The following is an 18,689-nucleotide window of genomic DNA, read 5'->3' as shown; positions in this document are numbered from 1 at the left end:
TGACCTTATCTTTTGCGGCCAAACGAACCTTAGTTTTCTAACACACCACGTATTATATTATAACGAACGAACATTCACTGTAGCGGTCACGCATTCGCTCAGCAACTTTGCAGTCAAATTCCACTGCAAGTTAAATACAGAAACTTGATCATGCGTATCTTCTGGAACGATAACGTTGTGCGTTATGCATTTGCTGCAGATAGCAGATATTGTGGGAAGCAACAACGCTTCGTTGCCTGGAAACAGATTATTCGTTTCCTATTTGAAACTACTAGTTTCATGTTTGAAAACAAAATATTTCTGAGACGTTTTTTGAAACCACAGAATGCACAAGGTAGGTTCTTAGTAAGTATGAAGATTAGCTGCACTTTGTAATACTTTTCGAGTAATGAAACTGTTTCACTATAGTATTTACGATGTACAAAGATAATTGAATAGCACATGTTATGAACCATTGGGAACTGCTCCTAAATTGTGAAAATTGTGACTATGTCTGAAAAAATGTACCATGGAATTCAATGTCAATGTTGCCCAGTCGAAGATTTCTTTAAAAATGAAATTTACAGAAGCTTTTTCAGGTTGTTACACGTAAAATTTAATAGTTTGTGAGTTATTCAGTCTTATGCCGTTTTTATTATTAGTAGAATCTTCTGAATTGGCTTGAGAACTAACTTATAATAGCCTAGAATACACTTCTAAATGCACACGCACTTCGTAAATAGGTTGCTTACACTTCACAACTTTTGTTAAAACAGAGGACGAGATTTCCACCGAGGGTGGTAAGCTACAAGCTTTGGCTCTTCTATTTCCAAGAAAAAAGGCATGCACCTTATGCATGCTTTCGTTGCGCAGTTGAAGATGAAAACAAGTGCTTTCGCAAAGTCTAAGAAGAAAGGTGCTTCTTAGACATACCATTACGCCGATCACAAGCAGTCAAGAGTCATCAAACGAAGTGGAATCACTGTAACTGGTATCTACAGTTCTCAACGTCGTCAGCAGGAAAGTGAGCTCGGACCAGGATAACTATTCTGCTTCCAGGATTGCTTTATCGAATGGGCACGTAAAACGTAGCTTTAAACATAATTTTCTTTCTAAGGGGAAACAAACCACGGCTTTCCGTCGGCATGGTCGTCGCATGAATGACGCGATCAGCTATATTTGTTTGGGCTGCCATCAGATACACGTTGCAAAAGCGAAATTGCAGATATCTTCCGAAACAAGAGTGTCGCCTGACAACTCTTAGGCGAAACACATAGTATAAGGGGGAAAAGCTGTTACTAGTCTCGCGAAAACTTCAGATTTTTATGTGTTACTCTGACGGACATTCACATGGACTAATTTTAAATATATGTGTAATATTCAAATGGGAAAATGTTGCTACAATAAACCACGGAAAATTCTTCATCAATTTACTCAAGTATGACTTGATAAGTAATATATTTGTGCCGATTCTGGACCAAAGAACATATTGATTAAAAACTCCATGCTATTAACCAAGATTTCAATTACACTGTATCCACCAACCAAAAATTTATCTACACTCACAAAACGAAATTTTCATATAACTAACAAATAAATTATTCATTTAAAATTTAATATTCTAAATACTAAATTTAAAAAATAAAAAAAATTCTGAAATTTATTAAAATTCAGTAACATGAATCAGATGATCTTTATTTTTTTTATCTCAATATATAAAATTCAATCCAATAATTTTCTCTAATTTTTCATCATATTCTAAAAAGATTTGAGTATAACGATCTGGAAGCGTAATTTTAAATTTATCATCTAAAAGTTGAAAGTAATAAAACTTTATCACCATATTTAGGTGACAAAATTTCAGCTTTTCAAACATTGTAAGATTTATGTTTTTTCATCTCTGATAATTTAGTGAACACTTCTGCACGACCATTACTATAACTGTTAAGTTCATTAAGTAGAATTTCAACACTCCAAATTTTGTTCATTTTCTTTATTTTACTTACATAGAAAAAAATTGAGTTTTCAAAAGATAAAAAATTTGGAAAACATTTAATTTTTGACAACATAAAGTTTTCGTATAGATAAAAAAATCTGATTGCTATGCTTTCAGCTACCTAGTTTTGGCTACATTTTAATTTCTGTATTTCTTGCCCTTTTTAAAATGGAGACAGAAAGGACGACCAAAAATGGGCAATACATGTGAAAGAAAGTAATGTGAAATGGAAGTAAATGGAGATTACTGAAAAATTTCAACAAAGAATGGACAACATATATGAAAGAACGTTAATGAATGAAAATTGGAAGTAAATGGAGATTGATATAAAATGAGGACAACAAAAAATGGACACCAATTGTGAAAGAAAGTAAATGTATAAAAGATCGAAGTAAATGGAGATTGATGAAAAGGAGGACACCAAAAGTGGACAACAATTTATATTTTTTTATATGTATTAAATGAACAACATAGAGTAGACAGTAAGGAAATGTACTAAATGTTGAGTATTAAAAGATATTACTGAATATGGGGTAAAGTTAGATAAACCTAGATTGATTTGTAAAAAAGTGTATTAATAAGAATCGACTTAGTAGATATTATTCAAACAAAAACAACAACAACAATAACATATTGAATAGTACCAATGATGTGAGGCAGATATTAAAAAATTGCACTAAATGTGAGACAGTAAAAAGTGTAACAGAATATGAGAAGACATTAGGTAAACCTACATCAATTTGCAAAAATGTATAAGTAGTGATCATATGAGTAGGTACTATATATTAAAGCGAGAGAACACCCAGAATAGTATGAAAAACATGCATAAGGATATAAACAACAAGCAAGATAATAACCCAGAGTAGTATAGGCAACTACAGTAATAGTGAATATGTAATCCATGTAATATCATAAAGAATTTAATGTGTTTTGAAAAAATCATGGAAAATACTATCAACTTGTAGAGATTTTAGAAGATTAAGGTGGGAAAACAAAAAAAAATACTACTCCAACTTAAAACAGATTTTATAACTTATTAAAGATCTGTAGTAAGAAATGGAAGAAGACAGAAACGGTAGAAGTATAGGTGTTTTTTACAAGAATAAAACACATTACCAGAGTACAAGAGAAGAATTAAACAGTTTGTTAGACCAAGAATACCTGAAGTCGAATGTTTGGATTCAATTTTACTTAAAAACGGTTGTGTAAAAACTACAGTTTACGATAAAAATACGTATTTGCAGAATTAAAAGACTTTAAAAAAACTTTGTAGATAGAAAGGTGGAAAAAAGATTCTTAAGGTAATTAACAAATGTTATACGGAAGAAAACGATTCAGATTCTAGGAAAGAAAGCGAAACACATAGTGACAAATATTATACACCCATTTCCACAATAAGAAGTTGTAAAAGACTGCAATCGTGGATGAATTTACAGAAGAAGGACTTAATTTTTGTTTTTTGTTAATTTTATCATAGTGTCGAATTTTTGAAACATAAACAATATATTTTTTATTAAAAATTGTTAAACTAAATAGTTGGTAAATATGATCAATTTAACAATCAAATTAACGCTATCGTTAATAACCATACAATCAACATTAACAATCACCTGTAATTAACAAGAGGTCAACGGTCAACGAGAAAGAAAATGTTGTCATGTGCTGTGAAAATCGTCTTCTTTCATTCGGGCAGTTTCAACTATGATGTAGACGATAAGACAAAGAGTTTTCACGAATACATTCTTTCTCCTTATAAACAATTTCAAACAAAAATCATACGCAAAATAATATAATTTTTTGATTTCTTTCTTGCCAGCAGCTTTTTTTAAAAAAATAAAAAAAAACAGGAAATTTGTATTTATGGTTAATTCGTTTATGATTAGGATGCTACTAAGGAATCTCAATCGTTCGAAAATTGGTAATCCTACCCATTGGAAGATTAAGAATAAAATGATCCCAATCGACCTGCCCACTCATTTTAATCTACTTCAGTTCCTAATCGAGGTTTCATTTGCAATAACAGTAAACAAAGCTCATGGTCAGAGAGAGGAGTAAGATGACAAATGAGGGGTGGGGGAGGAAATGGACATAGAGAAGGAGCATAAGGTGATCCACAGAGAGGGGGAGAAGAGACGGAGATGGCAAACACAAGGGGAGGAGGAGATGGGCAGGGAGAGGAGTGGAAGGAGTTCAGAATGGGTGTCCAATTTCCGTATATATTTAGCAATTCTGAAGCATTGGTGCAGTCACTAACTAAGGGGCTCCGGAACGCCCTATACTTGCAATGTTAAAATAATGCTTATAAATTACATCTTTCCTCACAAAGTATTTGAGGTAGGAAGTTGAACTTTTTTACAGATTATTTATTGGAATATGGGCTACAACTTAACACAGGGATTTTACAAAATTTTAGTTCAGTTATTAAAGATGATTTTTTTCAATTGTAATGAAAATTCACAACATTTTTTTGCAATTTTTTATTTATATATTCAAAAATGTACCGTTTTTTTTAAAAAAGGCTGTGTTAAATTATGCAGAAGGTACTGTGTAACATTTACTGAAAGTTTGAAACAAATATGTTTGGAAGATCCTTAGAAAACATGTAATTAGTATGAGAAAATAAAAGTTTTGGGAGTCGAGCGACAAAGATTGGATTAACTTTTTAGTGCATTCCAGGTCCATAGGATGGATTATCTTCATCCTCTGCAAACTCCTCCTCCAGCTTCCGCTTGTTCCTCCTCCTGTTTACTCTTGCTTGTATTTCTAGACTCTTTACAGCCCTGTCTGCAGCCCGAAGGCGTTCCTTGTCTAAAGCAAGCATCGCTCGTTGTTGTGTTCGTAGATTTTGCTACCATTTTCTCCAGTTGCAGTTACTGCAACACTGTTCCAAAAGGTGGTCATGTATGAACACTTATCACATTTCAGTTGTATTTCACTAGCAAGTCCTATGTGCTTTATTATGGAGAGTTCCAGACCAACTTCACTACAATGAATACATCTTACACAGTTTCAAAAAATTGCTTTGAGAACCGACATATCAAATATTTCATTCACATCCGATTCTCCCATAAAACATTCATAGTTTTCACTCATTGAACCAAGCTTCTTCTGTGAAGTATTTTCTTTCCCACTTTGACTGCTATGGGCAGGTGTACTTGAGAGGTTAGGTTCACTCACTTGGTTATCGTCTTTATTGTTTACAGTAATAACACATACCTTTGGCTTTCCAACATTTCTCCTTTTCTTAAAAGCCTTCAGAGGATTTCTAATAACTTTACTTTTACTCATTATTATACTTCAACAAAACAGAGACTCAAGAAACAGAATTAATTACGAATATTTTCGAGATAACGACAGAGTAAATAAACATGAAACAATCGACATTCACACCAGCGATATACATTGAACCATCACAGGCTAGCCACAACACATACTTTATCTCACATCACTAAAATGTACCTGATGAACACGGACGTTAATAATAACACCATTTGACAGCAGTTTAACAGCGCCACAGTGGGTCACGCCCATGTAGAACACATTTCAAAAAAAATTTAAAAATAGTTGTAGTCTTCGGAATTGAATAAATTATATATCTATTAAAAGGTAATAGTCTGCAGATTCAGAAAACGCAAAAAAGTAAAAATTGAACTTTTCATGATTTTGAGCCTTTCATCTTATACGTCTTCTAATTAGAATTACATGCCACACACGAGATTTCAGTTTTCATTGCAAATATAAATTCTTAGTTATCGATCTTTTACAAAAGATTGTTAATAAAAATTATGTGATTTAAAAAACTTTACAAATTAAATTTATGGAGAAAAAATGAAACACCAAATACTATTTTTTTAACTGTGTCCATTGTTTTGTACCACAGATGTTGTCTGACACGGGCCAGAGTGATAAGAATCGTACAGCATACAGAACAATAATTTTCACGGCATCGATGACACTGTACAAATGCAGCATTTTTATCGCATTTTCTCTTAACTCACCTGCAATTTTCATAAAACGGTAATTAGATGCATGTTAATTAGCATTTTTTATCTTTATGTATTTTATGCTTCACGGGAAACCACCTAGAACATGCACCTTTGTTTGCATAGACAAGGAAACGAACCCAGGCTGTCTGCTTGGCGGACAAGCATTGCACCGCATAAGCACCCTAAATTATTGTTATTTTGCTGAATTAAAGACGCTCTGAAAACTTCAAACTCGATTTCCTCGAAACATTTTTGCAGTTATATTTAACTGATTTGAGTCGTATTTGAGTTTTGAACCTCACGTACCATAAACGCGAGAGCGTGCTAAAAAGTAATGCCTTCGAATTTTTTAATTCTGTTCTTAGCATCGCATGACGAATTACATGTCATATGTATTACTCCATCGAGTTTCTCGCTTAGCTGACGAAAGTTGCAAGCCTATGTCACTAGAGGGATTCGAATTGTAGTGTGTAACACGGCGGTGAGTAACGTAACTATGTCGGTGCTTGAGAGACTCTCAGAAAACTGAAAGTACGAATTCGAAGAGTTCGTCCACATATGGAGCACCCTCTCCTTCAGCATGACAATGTCGGCCCACGCATGAGCGTTGCGACATCTGCAACAATGCGCCAGCTTGGGTTCACTGTCATGTATCATCATCCTCACACTCCCATCCATACACTCCCTACGTAGCCACATCCAATTTTCACCTGTTCCAAAACTTGAAGAACATCGGGAACTTCACTTTGATAGTGATTAAGAGGTGCAAGCAGAACTGAGGCTGTGGCTCCGTCAAAAAAGTCAAACATTCTCTCTCCCGTTTGGAGAAATGTGTTCGTCGACAGGGTGACTATGTTGAGAAATAAGTATGAAGACATGAAGAATAAAGATGTAGAATGTTAACAACGTTCGTTTTATGTAAAAAATTTTAAGGTTATTCACATAAAGTTCGGAGGCATCAAAAAACTACAAAAATACGTCTGCTGTGTGGTCTCCTTGTGAGATTCTCTGTTGTGTGGCACCCTCTGAAGACTACCGTTGTGAACCGCGACTAGTGGAGATATAACAATATTTGTTTATGCTTCATTTAAATTTTATAATTTTTTGCTTTAAAATATTCGCATATTGGCACTATGTTTTCTGTATATGTAAAGTAAGGTGCACTATACTGGAAGTTGAAGTTCTTTGCATTGTGTGTGAGTAATGTATGTAAAATACTATGTAAATTGTTTATTACGTTAAATAATTTTCTGATGACATTTTGTATTTAAAATATTTTTGTGTATAAATAGTTCATGTTGATGTAAATTTGACAATTGTAAGAAATGGTCACGCTTAGGAACAATGTAAGAAATAGGTGTTACGTAAAAGTCAGTGTGCTTATGTTTGAAACGAAAGTCGCTCTGGGGAGTGGAAAAGGTGGCAAGCGCGGGAAGTAAGTCACACAGTCCATAGCCAGCAGTCATTGAGGCAATACACATGTGGAGCAGGAGAAGCTTTGCCTGCAAGTTTGCACAAAAATGCCTCGGATGAAGACCGCAAACGGCTTACGGCATAGTTGCGAGTTGTTGGGCTACTATATGTAAAATTGAACGACGTTAAGAAGAGAAATTGAGCCCTTACAGTAAGATAGTTGCAGGCCTTACTGTGGGAGTGTAGCCGTCATAACTGTTCGCCAGTCCCAAGCCTACAGCCACCAGATAAGGTTATTTTGTATTCTACTTTTGTACATCGTGAATCATTAACATAAACTGTGGATAATCATTCTTGAACTTTAAAGAAACTGGTTCACCATGCTTTTCATCCTAATCATACATCTATATAGTGTTCCTTCCTGGTGTTTTTTAATCCGAGTATCCTGTTTTGCACACTCATGAAGTGCCGAGATAATATAAAGAGGCACCATTTAAATGGCTTTTTTATTAAATAATGAAAAAAAATTTCTTAACTGTTGCAAAGTGTTATAGTAAAAGTTTGCTTACGTAAAATGCCATCAGAATGGAGCCTAGTTGCTAGAATCTGTTAAATGACTATATAGAGTAAGTTCAAAGAATAATAGCTTGTGAAAGTAAGTTACACTAAGAAAGAAGTTTTCTTGAAGTGAAATTTTCAGTAAAAAAAACTTATGCTTTAGTATCTTAAGTATTTTAGTATTTAAGTTTGTTGATTATGGAAAGTGCTTTTCTGAAGGTCCCCCCTGACCAAATTTTTTTAGCTTCGTTGAAGTAATCTACTGGGCTTTTTGTCTTTTCAAAACGTGATGTATAAGGATTTAGTCCAACATGGTTTACATGGAGTAATATTGATTTGAAAAAGCAACTTAAACAGTAGCAAGAAAAAAGCAAAATTCATACTTCTGCTTTTCCAGTACTTCACTATTTCATTGCCTGGATAGTCCGGCGACCGTTATTACATATTTTAAACCACTAAATGAACTTGGAACTGAGTTGTCTTAGCTTCAATCTGCAAATCTGTGTTAAGTTCCTATGGGACCAAACTGCTGAGATCATTGGTCCCTAGGCTTACACACTACTTAATCTAACTTAAACTAACTTACGCTAAGGACAACACACACACCCATGCCGAGGGAGGACTCGAACCTGCGACGGGGGGAGCCGTTTAGCTTCAATATAGTACTATTCATACTGCGTTTCTTTCTAACCGACAGACAGAACACACGATCAAATGCTGTAAAAAGGGTAACTCTATTGATTAGCTTTTCGTTTTAATGGGACTATCCTCCCATAGTTTCTTTTATTTGGAAACTAAGCTAAATTGTAATAAGATGGTTATACGTGGCAACATCCAGACAGAGTTTTCTGTTATTTAGGTAAGACCGTACTAAATTACAGTAGTAATGGAAGCCTTATACGTGGCTTTTCCCGTCACTGGACTATTTGTTCTGTTGTGGTATAGTATAGAGAGTCTATAACAATTTGAAGAGGAGCTAAATAATGGTGCTATTTTTTTATCTGCATTAAGTGACAAATTCGTCAGGCCCTTAGTTAACCTAAGGCGAACGTTTTTACAGGACAAATGTGTCGCTTGCAGCTAAACAGTTCTTTGCTTGCTGGCTGCCAGAGCCCACCTAGTGAGTGGTCCTGTGCGTCGTGTTGCAGGCTGACAACCATGTCGTCGCGCTCTAAGGAAAAGATGGCGGCCGCGTTCCGGCGGCTGTTCCGGCCCAAGCTGGCGTCGTCAGGAGCGGGCGAGGCGGCCGGAGACGCTGCGTCCGGAAGCGGATCCCCGGCCGTGGCGGGTGCCGCCGCCTCCAGCTCCTCCTCCGCAGCGGGGGCGGCCGCTGCTGGCGCCAGCGGCGGCGGCGGCAGCAACTCCAACTCTCCCGTGGCAGCCGCGAGGCGGCTCCTCAGCAGGTCAGGGGGCGCCAAGCGCAGCACTTTCTCTCAACTTCTTTTTTTTTTTTTTCATTTCTTTTTTTGCACCTCAGGTTCCTCTATTTTGGTGCCGTCCTCCATCCCACATTATGAGCTGATTTTTTCCATCTCTACATTTCTCGTTTCAACTTGTGGTCATTGAAACTGCAAAACCAAAAAGCACAGTAAACAAAATAGATTATTTTATTGTGCCTATACAGTAACGATCATGGTTATCGCTGAAGAAAACGTTTTTCGATTACAGTGGTTTCTTTCGTTTCCAGTTTAACCTGACTGTTAAAATCGCTCAACATAAAAGCTTTCTGAAATAACCGATTTTCGGTTTTTACATTCCTGTTATTTCTAGTAATAAACGTAGACTTCGAACAAAGAACGTAAAAACATATTGACGGAGAAGAGCAGGAGATCTCGATCGGTATTGAGTTCATGCTATGGCAGAAACTGGTCTCATTGTCTCCAGGAAGGATGGCAAAAGTGAAGCAGGCAGGTGCGGCGACAGCGTGAACGAAATGACATAAGCTGATGACTTCCCTATATCATCACTACCTTCCGAACTTCACAAAAGCTCTCCTACGAACCTTACAGAACTAACACTCCTGCAAGAAAGGCTATTGCGAAGACATGGCTCAGCCACGACCTTCCAAATTTCACAGAAGCTCCTCTGTGAAGTTTGGAAGGTAGGAGACGAGGTGCTGGCGGATGTAAACCTGTGAGCAGGTATCGTGAGTCGTGGTTCGGTAACTCAGCCGGTAGAACACTTTCCGGAGAAAAGCAAAGGTCACGAGATCGAGTCTCAATCCGGCACACAGTTTTAATCTCCTAGGAATTTTCATGTCAGCGCACATTCCGCTTCAGAGTCAAAATCTCGTTTTCCTCGGAACCTTTACACATGAATGCGACTATTGTGATGTGCGTGTAGAACCGGGACTCGTCTGAAAAAGCGACGTGTTGTCACTCTCGGGTTGTTTGTTGTCTTTGGGCCCACTACTGTCGGCGCGTCACTCTCGACTCCCGTGTCAATAGGACCCTCAACAATCGTTGCCGTGCTGGCAATCCGTGATATTCCAGGCGTCATTGTCCTGGCCGTGTGCGTATTTGTATCACTGCAAACAAGCCCATTTCCTGAGTCAAGCTACGTGATGTGGCTGTGAGATCCCGCACGGCCGAGAGGAAAAGTTTCTGTCCTCTCTGGCGCTAGTTGCGTGGGCCCATTGAGTCCCTGTACGGTTTTGAGTACGGCGTTGTTCAAATGGCTCTGAGCGCTATGGGACTTAACATCTGCGGTCATTAGTCCCCTAGAACTTAGAACTATTTAAACCTAAGGACATCACACACATCCATGCCCGAGGCAGGATTCAAACCTGCGACCGTAGCGGTCGCGCGGTTCCAGACTGAAGCGCCCAGAACCGCTCGGCCACCACGGCCGGCAGTACGGCGTTGTGTACGACCCTCCCGAGCCCGTCGTTTCCTTATCTGCATGAGCTCGTGGCATCCTGACCAACGCGAGCAGCAACATCGCGCAAAACTGATAGGCTACGATCCGGCTGCTGTCGAATTTGTCGAATTCCAACACGTGTTGGTAGATATTCCTCCTCCTTACAAGTTGCAAAGCTCGATCTTTTCAAAGACAACATTCAAATGCTATGGAGACCTTACAGCATAATCTTTACTTATGCACTGCTGTGCAAAACTTAAGGACGAAAGTCATTTTCCATATGTGTCACTGCCAAGTAGCATAGCTCGATGAAACTTCGACCATACAAAGAAAGAACTGCCACAGTAGAGTGTAGAAGATAACTGGAAGACATACACAGAGAGACGAACAGAAATGACACTTTCTTTCAAAGACAGTAACTGCACTGAAGTCATCGCATTAATGATGGCCCCCGGACATTACAAAAGGCGGAGCATGATTATTAACACCTTAAGGACCAAATAGTTCTGTTCCAGCTTACCACAGTGGCCGTGTATTGTGTCTCCCTGACTTGCATGCAGCCCGCACAACATAGCTGCCTTGCAGGTCCTCTAATCTCCTTTCGGTACCCTATGTTGTTTGTACCCAACAGTATTTTTTCGGCTAGCTGCTGTGTTTTTTCATCTGCCCATAAACCAATTTACATCCCATCAGTTTTGCATCTTTTGTATTTTGCAATGTTGTTGTTTGAACAGAAAACGTTTCTGTGCATTAAGAAACAATAATTTTTTATGTATGCATAAAATAACCACCTTTACAAACTTTAACTGTGATATAATTATAAACAGTATTTGAGAGTGTAATTACTATCCTATTCTATTGATCATACTACGTTCAAACTTGTAATTCGTACACAACACATGTTCTAGTAGTTCTTCAGTGTGTTGTACTTCTCGCAGCACACTCCCTTGTGAATAGGCACCTTGCAGAACAAGCAGATGCAGCGGGTTCCCTTCCCAACTTGTGTGTACTACGAACTTTGCAGGACATGGAAGGGTATTGTCTGGTCCCTGATCCAACCATTTCCTCCAAGTTGTGTTTCCTCATATTCCCTGATAGTCTTTGAGGATGGTCTTATTGAGGTTTCCGAGACGTGGGAGTTTTTCTGGGGTCTTCGTCTTCTTCTCCATCATCCCCTTCAGCATTCACTTCAGGCTGCAGTATCAGGCTGTGTCCAACAGGAATGACTTGTAGTCATCTTCTTTCCTGGTTTCTGCGTTCTATACACAGCGAAGCCATTGAATAGGGCACAGCCGATCAACCAGGGTACTACCTTCTTGCTCTTTCTGAGAAATGATTAGTACTGCAAATATTGGTTTGCTCTGTCCAGTATTGCTCTGTCAAGTATTTATCGAACTGAAGGATACGGTCAGAATTCTTTACAACACCACTCATGCTTTCTACACTCTTCATCGTAGCTGCATGTACAGTGCTAACTATTCTCACCACTTGCTTGAACTTGCAATAGAGCAGTTGAAAAGTCAGTTCGAAGTCCCCTATTGGCCCTTATTGTCCCATAGACTCCACGCTTCTGTGCAAGTGAATTATCTGCAGTTTCATACTGTTATAATAGTTGTCCTGATAGACATACGACAGGCGTCTAAAGTTGCGCCAATATAGAAAAAAGTGGCTTCATCCAGTATGTTACATATGTAACCGTTGTGGCCTCACATACCATTACCACAAGTAGACCATATTTCACCAGGATTCCAGATTGTAGATCATAAATCCAAGGTATCATGCCCTCGTCAAATAATATCTCTTGGATGGGTTTATACATAGTCTGACAACGATCCACAAAATGCTGGAGAATAGGTCGGACGTTATAGAGCCTGTCTGCTGGATCATCCTGTCGTGAATTGTCGGAAAAGTGACGTGCGTTCCACATCTGCTGCCATCGATTGCGACTCATCAGCTGTCCGACGTTAGAAGTTTCAAACAAAGGGCCTGTGCTCCATTAGCACCGATAACTGTCCATTTTAACTTGTCCCATCACAAGTATGATCGCTAAAAATCATTTCATTTCAACAACTGAAATGTCGGTCTACTTTATTGTGTTGTGTGATGCTATATATGAATGTAAATTCTGACCGCTATGTAGATTAGATTGTGTTACGAAAACATCAAATAATTCGTCACCAAAAGAGCGAGGTACAACCTCTGAAGTGCAACATGGATTATCGGGAACAGTTGTAAAGCCTAGCTGACCTCCAAAGGTTCCAAAGATGTGACTGGATTGTCATTCGTATAGCCACTTCTTGTATCCGTTCCACGTAAACAGATGTCTACCCCGTCATCAGTACTAACATCACTCTCACTCACCAACACACGTAGCTGTTTTAAGTGTTTTCAATGTTTAGTTGACGCAGAGGGCCCAAACTCACTGCCACTATCATTAGTAGTATCGCAGTTGTCATTCTCTGTATCCCTTGGTGCATCCCATAAGGCATCTGTATATAAATCATGAAACATTTCACCGCCACACAAAGTACGTTGCCAATGACACGCTATCTTGTGCGATGATTCCTGGAGCGTAAGATCAACCTTGTATCCATGCAGATTTCATTGCTATCATGATCGGACAAGTGGTCAAATAAAACGGCACTAATATCTTGTCCATCGAATAACGCTAGGTACAGGAATTTTTAGACTGTTTCCATTTATGAAATAAGTAGACATACAAACTTCGCTTTTCGTCAATTATCGTTGTATTCGACTCTCATACACAATAAAACTCTCACTTTCAACTTAAATATATAACTTCCGGTAAGTACCTCGTACAGTCGAACGTCAGGAACAAATTAAATTACAGTTAAAAGAAAGTTGGCTTTGATACCATAACTTTTCTTAACATAAATCAGAAAATAAATCTTGCCTATAGCAAGGTTACGTCAAGAGTTATCAAGAGTTCTTTTTCAACTTTCTTTGTTTTAATAACAATAGTCAATGACCCAGTAAGCACAGAGCTTCATATAAACTCTATGGTTCTTCCTTACACACTCACTAAAACATCTAGGGATTGCCCGACAGGCACTTGTCGGTGCCGTTAGTCCGCCGGGTCTACTTTCTTCCCGCGACTGATTTTAAACGTGCACACACAAACATGTGACGCGCAGTAGATAGGATTCTACCATCCCACACTCATATCCGGAATTTCGTGTGTTCGAGACGGTAGAAGGCTGAGTGGTTCTAGAATTTACACAGAAATTCTCGAATCACTACACTACTCCATGCCTTGCCCGCAAAATGGTACAAACTTTATCCAACGGAGAGTACAGCAGATGTAAACGACGCCCGTGTAGGAATAGGAAAACGGAGATTTCTGTTCCCTGTCAGCCGTCGTTGGCCTCTATAATACGGAGATCTGAGGGCCCGTCATCAGCGTGTCAGTAGGGTGCGTGATCACCATGGACAGCAGTGCACCCTCTGCAGCGTGCTCCCACGCTGGCCACAAGGTTGGTGAGGAGATCTTGTAGTACGGCGTTCCACTCGTTCACAAGCGCTGTAGGCAACAGCTGGGTAGTCGTTGGTTCATGTGGACGTGCTGCAATAGTGTCTCCAGCGCAACCCACGCGTGCCTGATTGGATTTAAGTCGGGGAAAAAGGGAGGCCATTCCATTAGCCGAATATCATCTCGTACCAACGGCTCCACCAACTGCGCTGTTCGCCGAACGGTTCTAGGCGCTACAGTCTGGAACCGCGTGACCGCTACCGTCCCAGGTTCGAATCCTGCCTTGGGCATGGATGTGTTTGATGTCCTTAGGTTAGTTAGGTTTAAGTAGTTCTAAGTTCCAGGGGACTGATGACCTCAGAAGTTAAGTCCCATAGTGCTCACAGCCATTTGAACCATTTTTTGTATTAGTTGAAAACAGTCTTGGTTGCAATTTTAGTTTTCTTTTACCAACTACGCGTCCTGTGAACGTGAGCGCGTTATACAGGTCTTGGAGTCACTCACGTCTAACTATAAAGTATATACTGAGATTAACGAAGGCGATGTTGGCCTGATACACTAGGCGATGCCCTTTAGCTACTCTGTCTAATGGATCGTCCTAAGAAATACCAAATTAAGATCAGCCTGAAGATACATAAATAAGATAAAACGCGTAATTGATAAATAATAAACAAAAAAACAAAAATTGCAACCAGCACTGTTTTCAACTAATACTATTAAACACTGGTTTGCTGATTCATGCCACAGTTTGATTGGAAGGATTCCACATTTAACTGCTCATTTCCCGTGTCTTCAACATCCGCGTTTGGCACTATAGTCACGTTGATCTAACGCTATGTCTCGTTCAACTTTCCGTGCTCGATTAGGAGACCTCCGGCATCAGGCTCCCATAATTTCATTCATTCTCTCCGAGTAGTTAATAAAAAAAATGATATGTTAATTCATCTAACTCGTTCTTATGTTTTGCAGATCAATGCATATAGACCCACTTAGAGCAGTTGTGCTGGTATGCTAACTTCCTAATAATCCCATCTTACTTACGTACACTACCGTAAGATTCATTCTCCCTCTCTCTCTCTCTCTTCTCTCTCTCTCTCTCTCTCTCTCTCTCTCTCTCTCTCTCTCCCTCCGTCTCCCTCTCCCTCTCCCTCTCCCTCTCTCCCTCTGTGTGTGTGTGTGTGGGGGGGGGGGATGTTACTCTGAGATTTTTACCGGACAGTTTAGTGGGATATAGTAAACTGTTGAATGTACGTCTCCGAAGTTTTATCACGTTCAAGTCGGCGAGTATCACTGCTGGCTCATACTACATCCTACCATCGGACGGCGTGGACCACTGGTGGCTCACGCTCGACTCTAGCAATTATGCTACCAGCAATACAGTAATGTATGATGTATTACCTATCAGCCAGGCGCAACGAACAGCAGTGAATATAATTTCCTGTGAGCCTACGGTGAGGGACCTATCTGAACAAATCAGATAACACATAACTTGTGATTAATCTAGTGTAGAATTATTTTATGCTATGTGATCCATTGTTTCTTAAAATAATGGAATCCTGCTTTTTTTAAATAATTGAATCCTGCAATTATCCATACACATCAAAAAAATTTTTGCATCAAACCGGTTCACAGAGCTCCAGAAGATGGACGTTGACTGTGGATATTGTATAACAGGCACAGTCCATTTGACTGTTCAGAGATGTCACTAAACCCACCCAAAGATGTAAACAACCATGTATGAGCAGCGGCTATTAGACGGAGGGGGTCGGACAGCTGATGAGTTCCAGTCATTCCATCAGGAAGGAGGTACACGGCTCGTGTTGTCTGTAGTTCAACCATGCCTAGACGGTCAATACCGCGTTTCGATCGCGTCCGCGTTGTTACTTTGTGCCAGGAAGGGCTCTCAACAAGGGAAGTGTCCAGGTGTCTCGGAGTGAAGCAAAGCGATTTTGTTCGGACATGGAGGAGATACAGAGAGACAAACTGTCGATGACATGCCTCAGTCAGGCTACCCAAGGGCTACTACTGCAGTGGATGACCGCTACCCACGGATTATGGCTCAGAGGAATCCTGACAGGAACGCCACCATGTTGAATAATGCTTTTCGTGCAGCCACAGGACGTCGTGTTACGACTCAAACTGTCGCAATGGCTGCATGATGCGCAACTTCACTCCCGATGTCCATGGCGAGGCTCTCTTTGAAACCATGACACCATTCAGCGCGGTACAGATGGGCCCAACAACATTTCCAAATGGACCACTCAGGATTGGCATCAAGTTCTCTTCACCGATGAGTGTCGCTTCTACCAGACAATCGTCGGAGACGTGTTTGGAGGCAACCAGGTCAGGCTGAACGCCTTAGTCACACTGTCCAGCGAGTGCACCAAGGTGGAGGTTTCCTGCTGTTTTGGGGTGGCATTATGGGGGTCGACATACGCCGCTGGTGGTCATGAAAGGCGCCGTAAGGGCTGTACGATACGTGAATGCCATCCTCCGACCGATAGTGCAACCATATCGGCAGCATATTGGCGAGACATTCGTCTTCATGGACGACAATTCGCGCCCCCTTCATGCACGTCTTGTGAATGACTTCCTTCAGGATAACGACATCGCTCGACTAAGTGGCCAGCATGCTCTCCAAACATGAACCTTGTCGAACATGCCTGGGATAGATTGAAAAGGGCTGTTTAGGGACGACGTGACCCACCAACCACTCTGAGGGATCTACGCCAAATCGTCGTTGAGGAGTGGGACAATCTGGACCAACACTGAATCGATGTGGATAGACGACACGACGAATAGAGGCATGCATCAATGTAAGAGAACGTGCTACTGGGTATTAGAGGTACCGGTGTGTACAGCAGTCTGGACCACCACCTCTAAAGGTCTCGCTGTATGGTTGTACAATATGCAATGTGTGGTTTTCATGAGCAACAAAAAGGGCGGAACTGATGTTTATGTTGATCTCTATTCCAATTTTCTGTACAGGTTCCGAAACTCTAGGAACAGAGGTGATACAAACTTTTTTTGATGCGAGTATAAAGTCAAGATATTAAAATAGTCGCCTAGGCCATTTGAATACGACCATCACCCTGTGGCAAGAAACAGGAAAATCAGGTGCGCTAGATGAAGGGAAGCATGAATACGCGTGTCTCTCCTCAGCGATAAAAACAGTTCTCAGCGCTGGCCTGAACGTGCTCAACTCTTCCCTGTCACGTCCTGACACGTCATCTGCTTCTGCTACCAGTGGACTTCAGGCTCCTCGGTGTGCTGTTTGTCTTTCACCCAGTTACTTATGTATGGCTGTTCCAGTTTCCATCGTTCCTCTCCTTTGTGCTTGTTTTTTTACGGTTGTTATTGTTGTTATTGTTTCCAGGGATCGATCACCAACAAAATGATCAATTAAGACACTATACTTCTACTAGTTTTATCCAGCACGTTCCGTTTGTTTACGTTGCCAGTCAGCTACTAATTCCCCTACCGCCGATTCTCTTCAGGATTTCTTGTAAAGCGTTACATTTTTGTGATGTTGACATTTCCCATTCGTATGAAAGCGTCGTCTTTAAATGGCTTCATAGGATCTTCAATATTAATCGTCACGTCATGTATGAACATGTCGTTAAAACTACCAGTACTGAAGCATTTCCTTGAGGTACACTCAGAATCACTTCGTGTCAAAAGTTCCCTCCTCTTCAGGATGACGTAATGAGTTTATCTATTGAGTAGCCTACAGTGCAGTCAGAAAGAGGTTCATAACTTCCCTAAGCTCGAATTTTGTATTTTGTTCATTGGGGGACAGCGTAGAGAGTTTGCTTTCTGGAAATCAAGAAACACAGTGTTAAACTACTATTTTTTTCCTTCTGGATATTATCGTCGAACATAACGAGTTGACTTTCACGCAAGCTCTGCTTGCTGAATCCATATTGACTTCTGTGTCGGTTTTCTGTCTCCTGAACGTCGTAATACGGGGCCATAAAACGTATTCAGTAATTCTACAACTAACTAATGTCATAAATACATATGTGTAGTTACGTGCATCTGTTCAACGACACTTCTTGAAAATGAATATAATCTGAACCTTTTTCTATTTCTTTGTAGCTCTTCGTTAATCTAGCATCCTACGATAAACATCTATTAGCATAAAACCCAGCTTTTTCACGTAATCTATGTAGAGTGTAAGCAGTATCTCACTTAACTCATCCGAAGATTTCCTTAAACTGCTTCATTTATTCAGATCTTTGACATGGCCTATGACTTTTACTTTTGCAGCCCCTTATAGAAGTAATAGATAACTGCTGTTATTTTTCCCTCCTCGCTTGTTCCGCAACGCTACACACTATTGTGACAAGCGTTTTCCGCGGTTTCATTTTGAGCAAGTCACTATTCTTCTTTCTCTACTCTTCAAAGC

General features: G+C 39.9%; 1 protein-coding gene across 1 annotated transcript in view; it reads left to right on the top strand.

Annotated features, from left to right (window-relative positions):
• Positions 1 to 18,689, top strand: part of LOC124594407 (ubiquitin-conjugating enzyme E2Q-like protein CG4502) — a 613,036-nt gene that overhangs the window by 526,159 nt on the left and 68,188 nt on the right. The window contains exon 4 of the mRNA XM_047132777.1: positions 9,081 to 9,335. Coding sequence (XP_046988733.1) covers positions 9,091 to 9,335 — 245 coding nt within the window. The 5' untranslated portion in view covers positions 9,081 to 9,090. The remainder of the gene's footprint in view (positions 1 to 9,080; positions 9,336 to 18,689) is intronic.

This window comes from Schistocerca americana, chromosome 2, assembly GCF_021461395.2.
Source record: "Schistocerca americana isolate TAMUIC-IGC-003095 chromosome 2, iqSchAmer2.1, whole genome shotgun sequence".
NCBI classification, from domain to species: Eukaryota; Metazoa; Arthropoda; class Insecta; order Orthoptera; family Acrididae; genus Schistocerca; species Schistocerca americana.
This window is presented reverse-complemented; position numbering and strand designations above follow the sequence as displayed.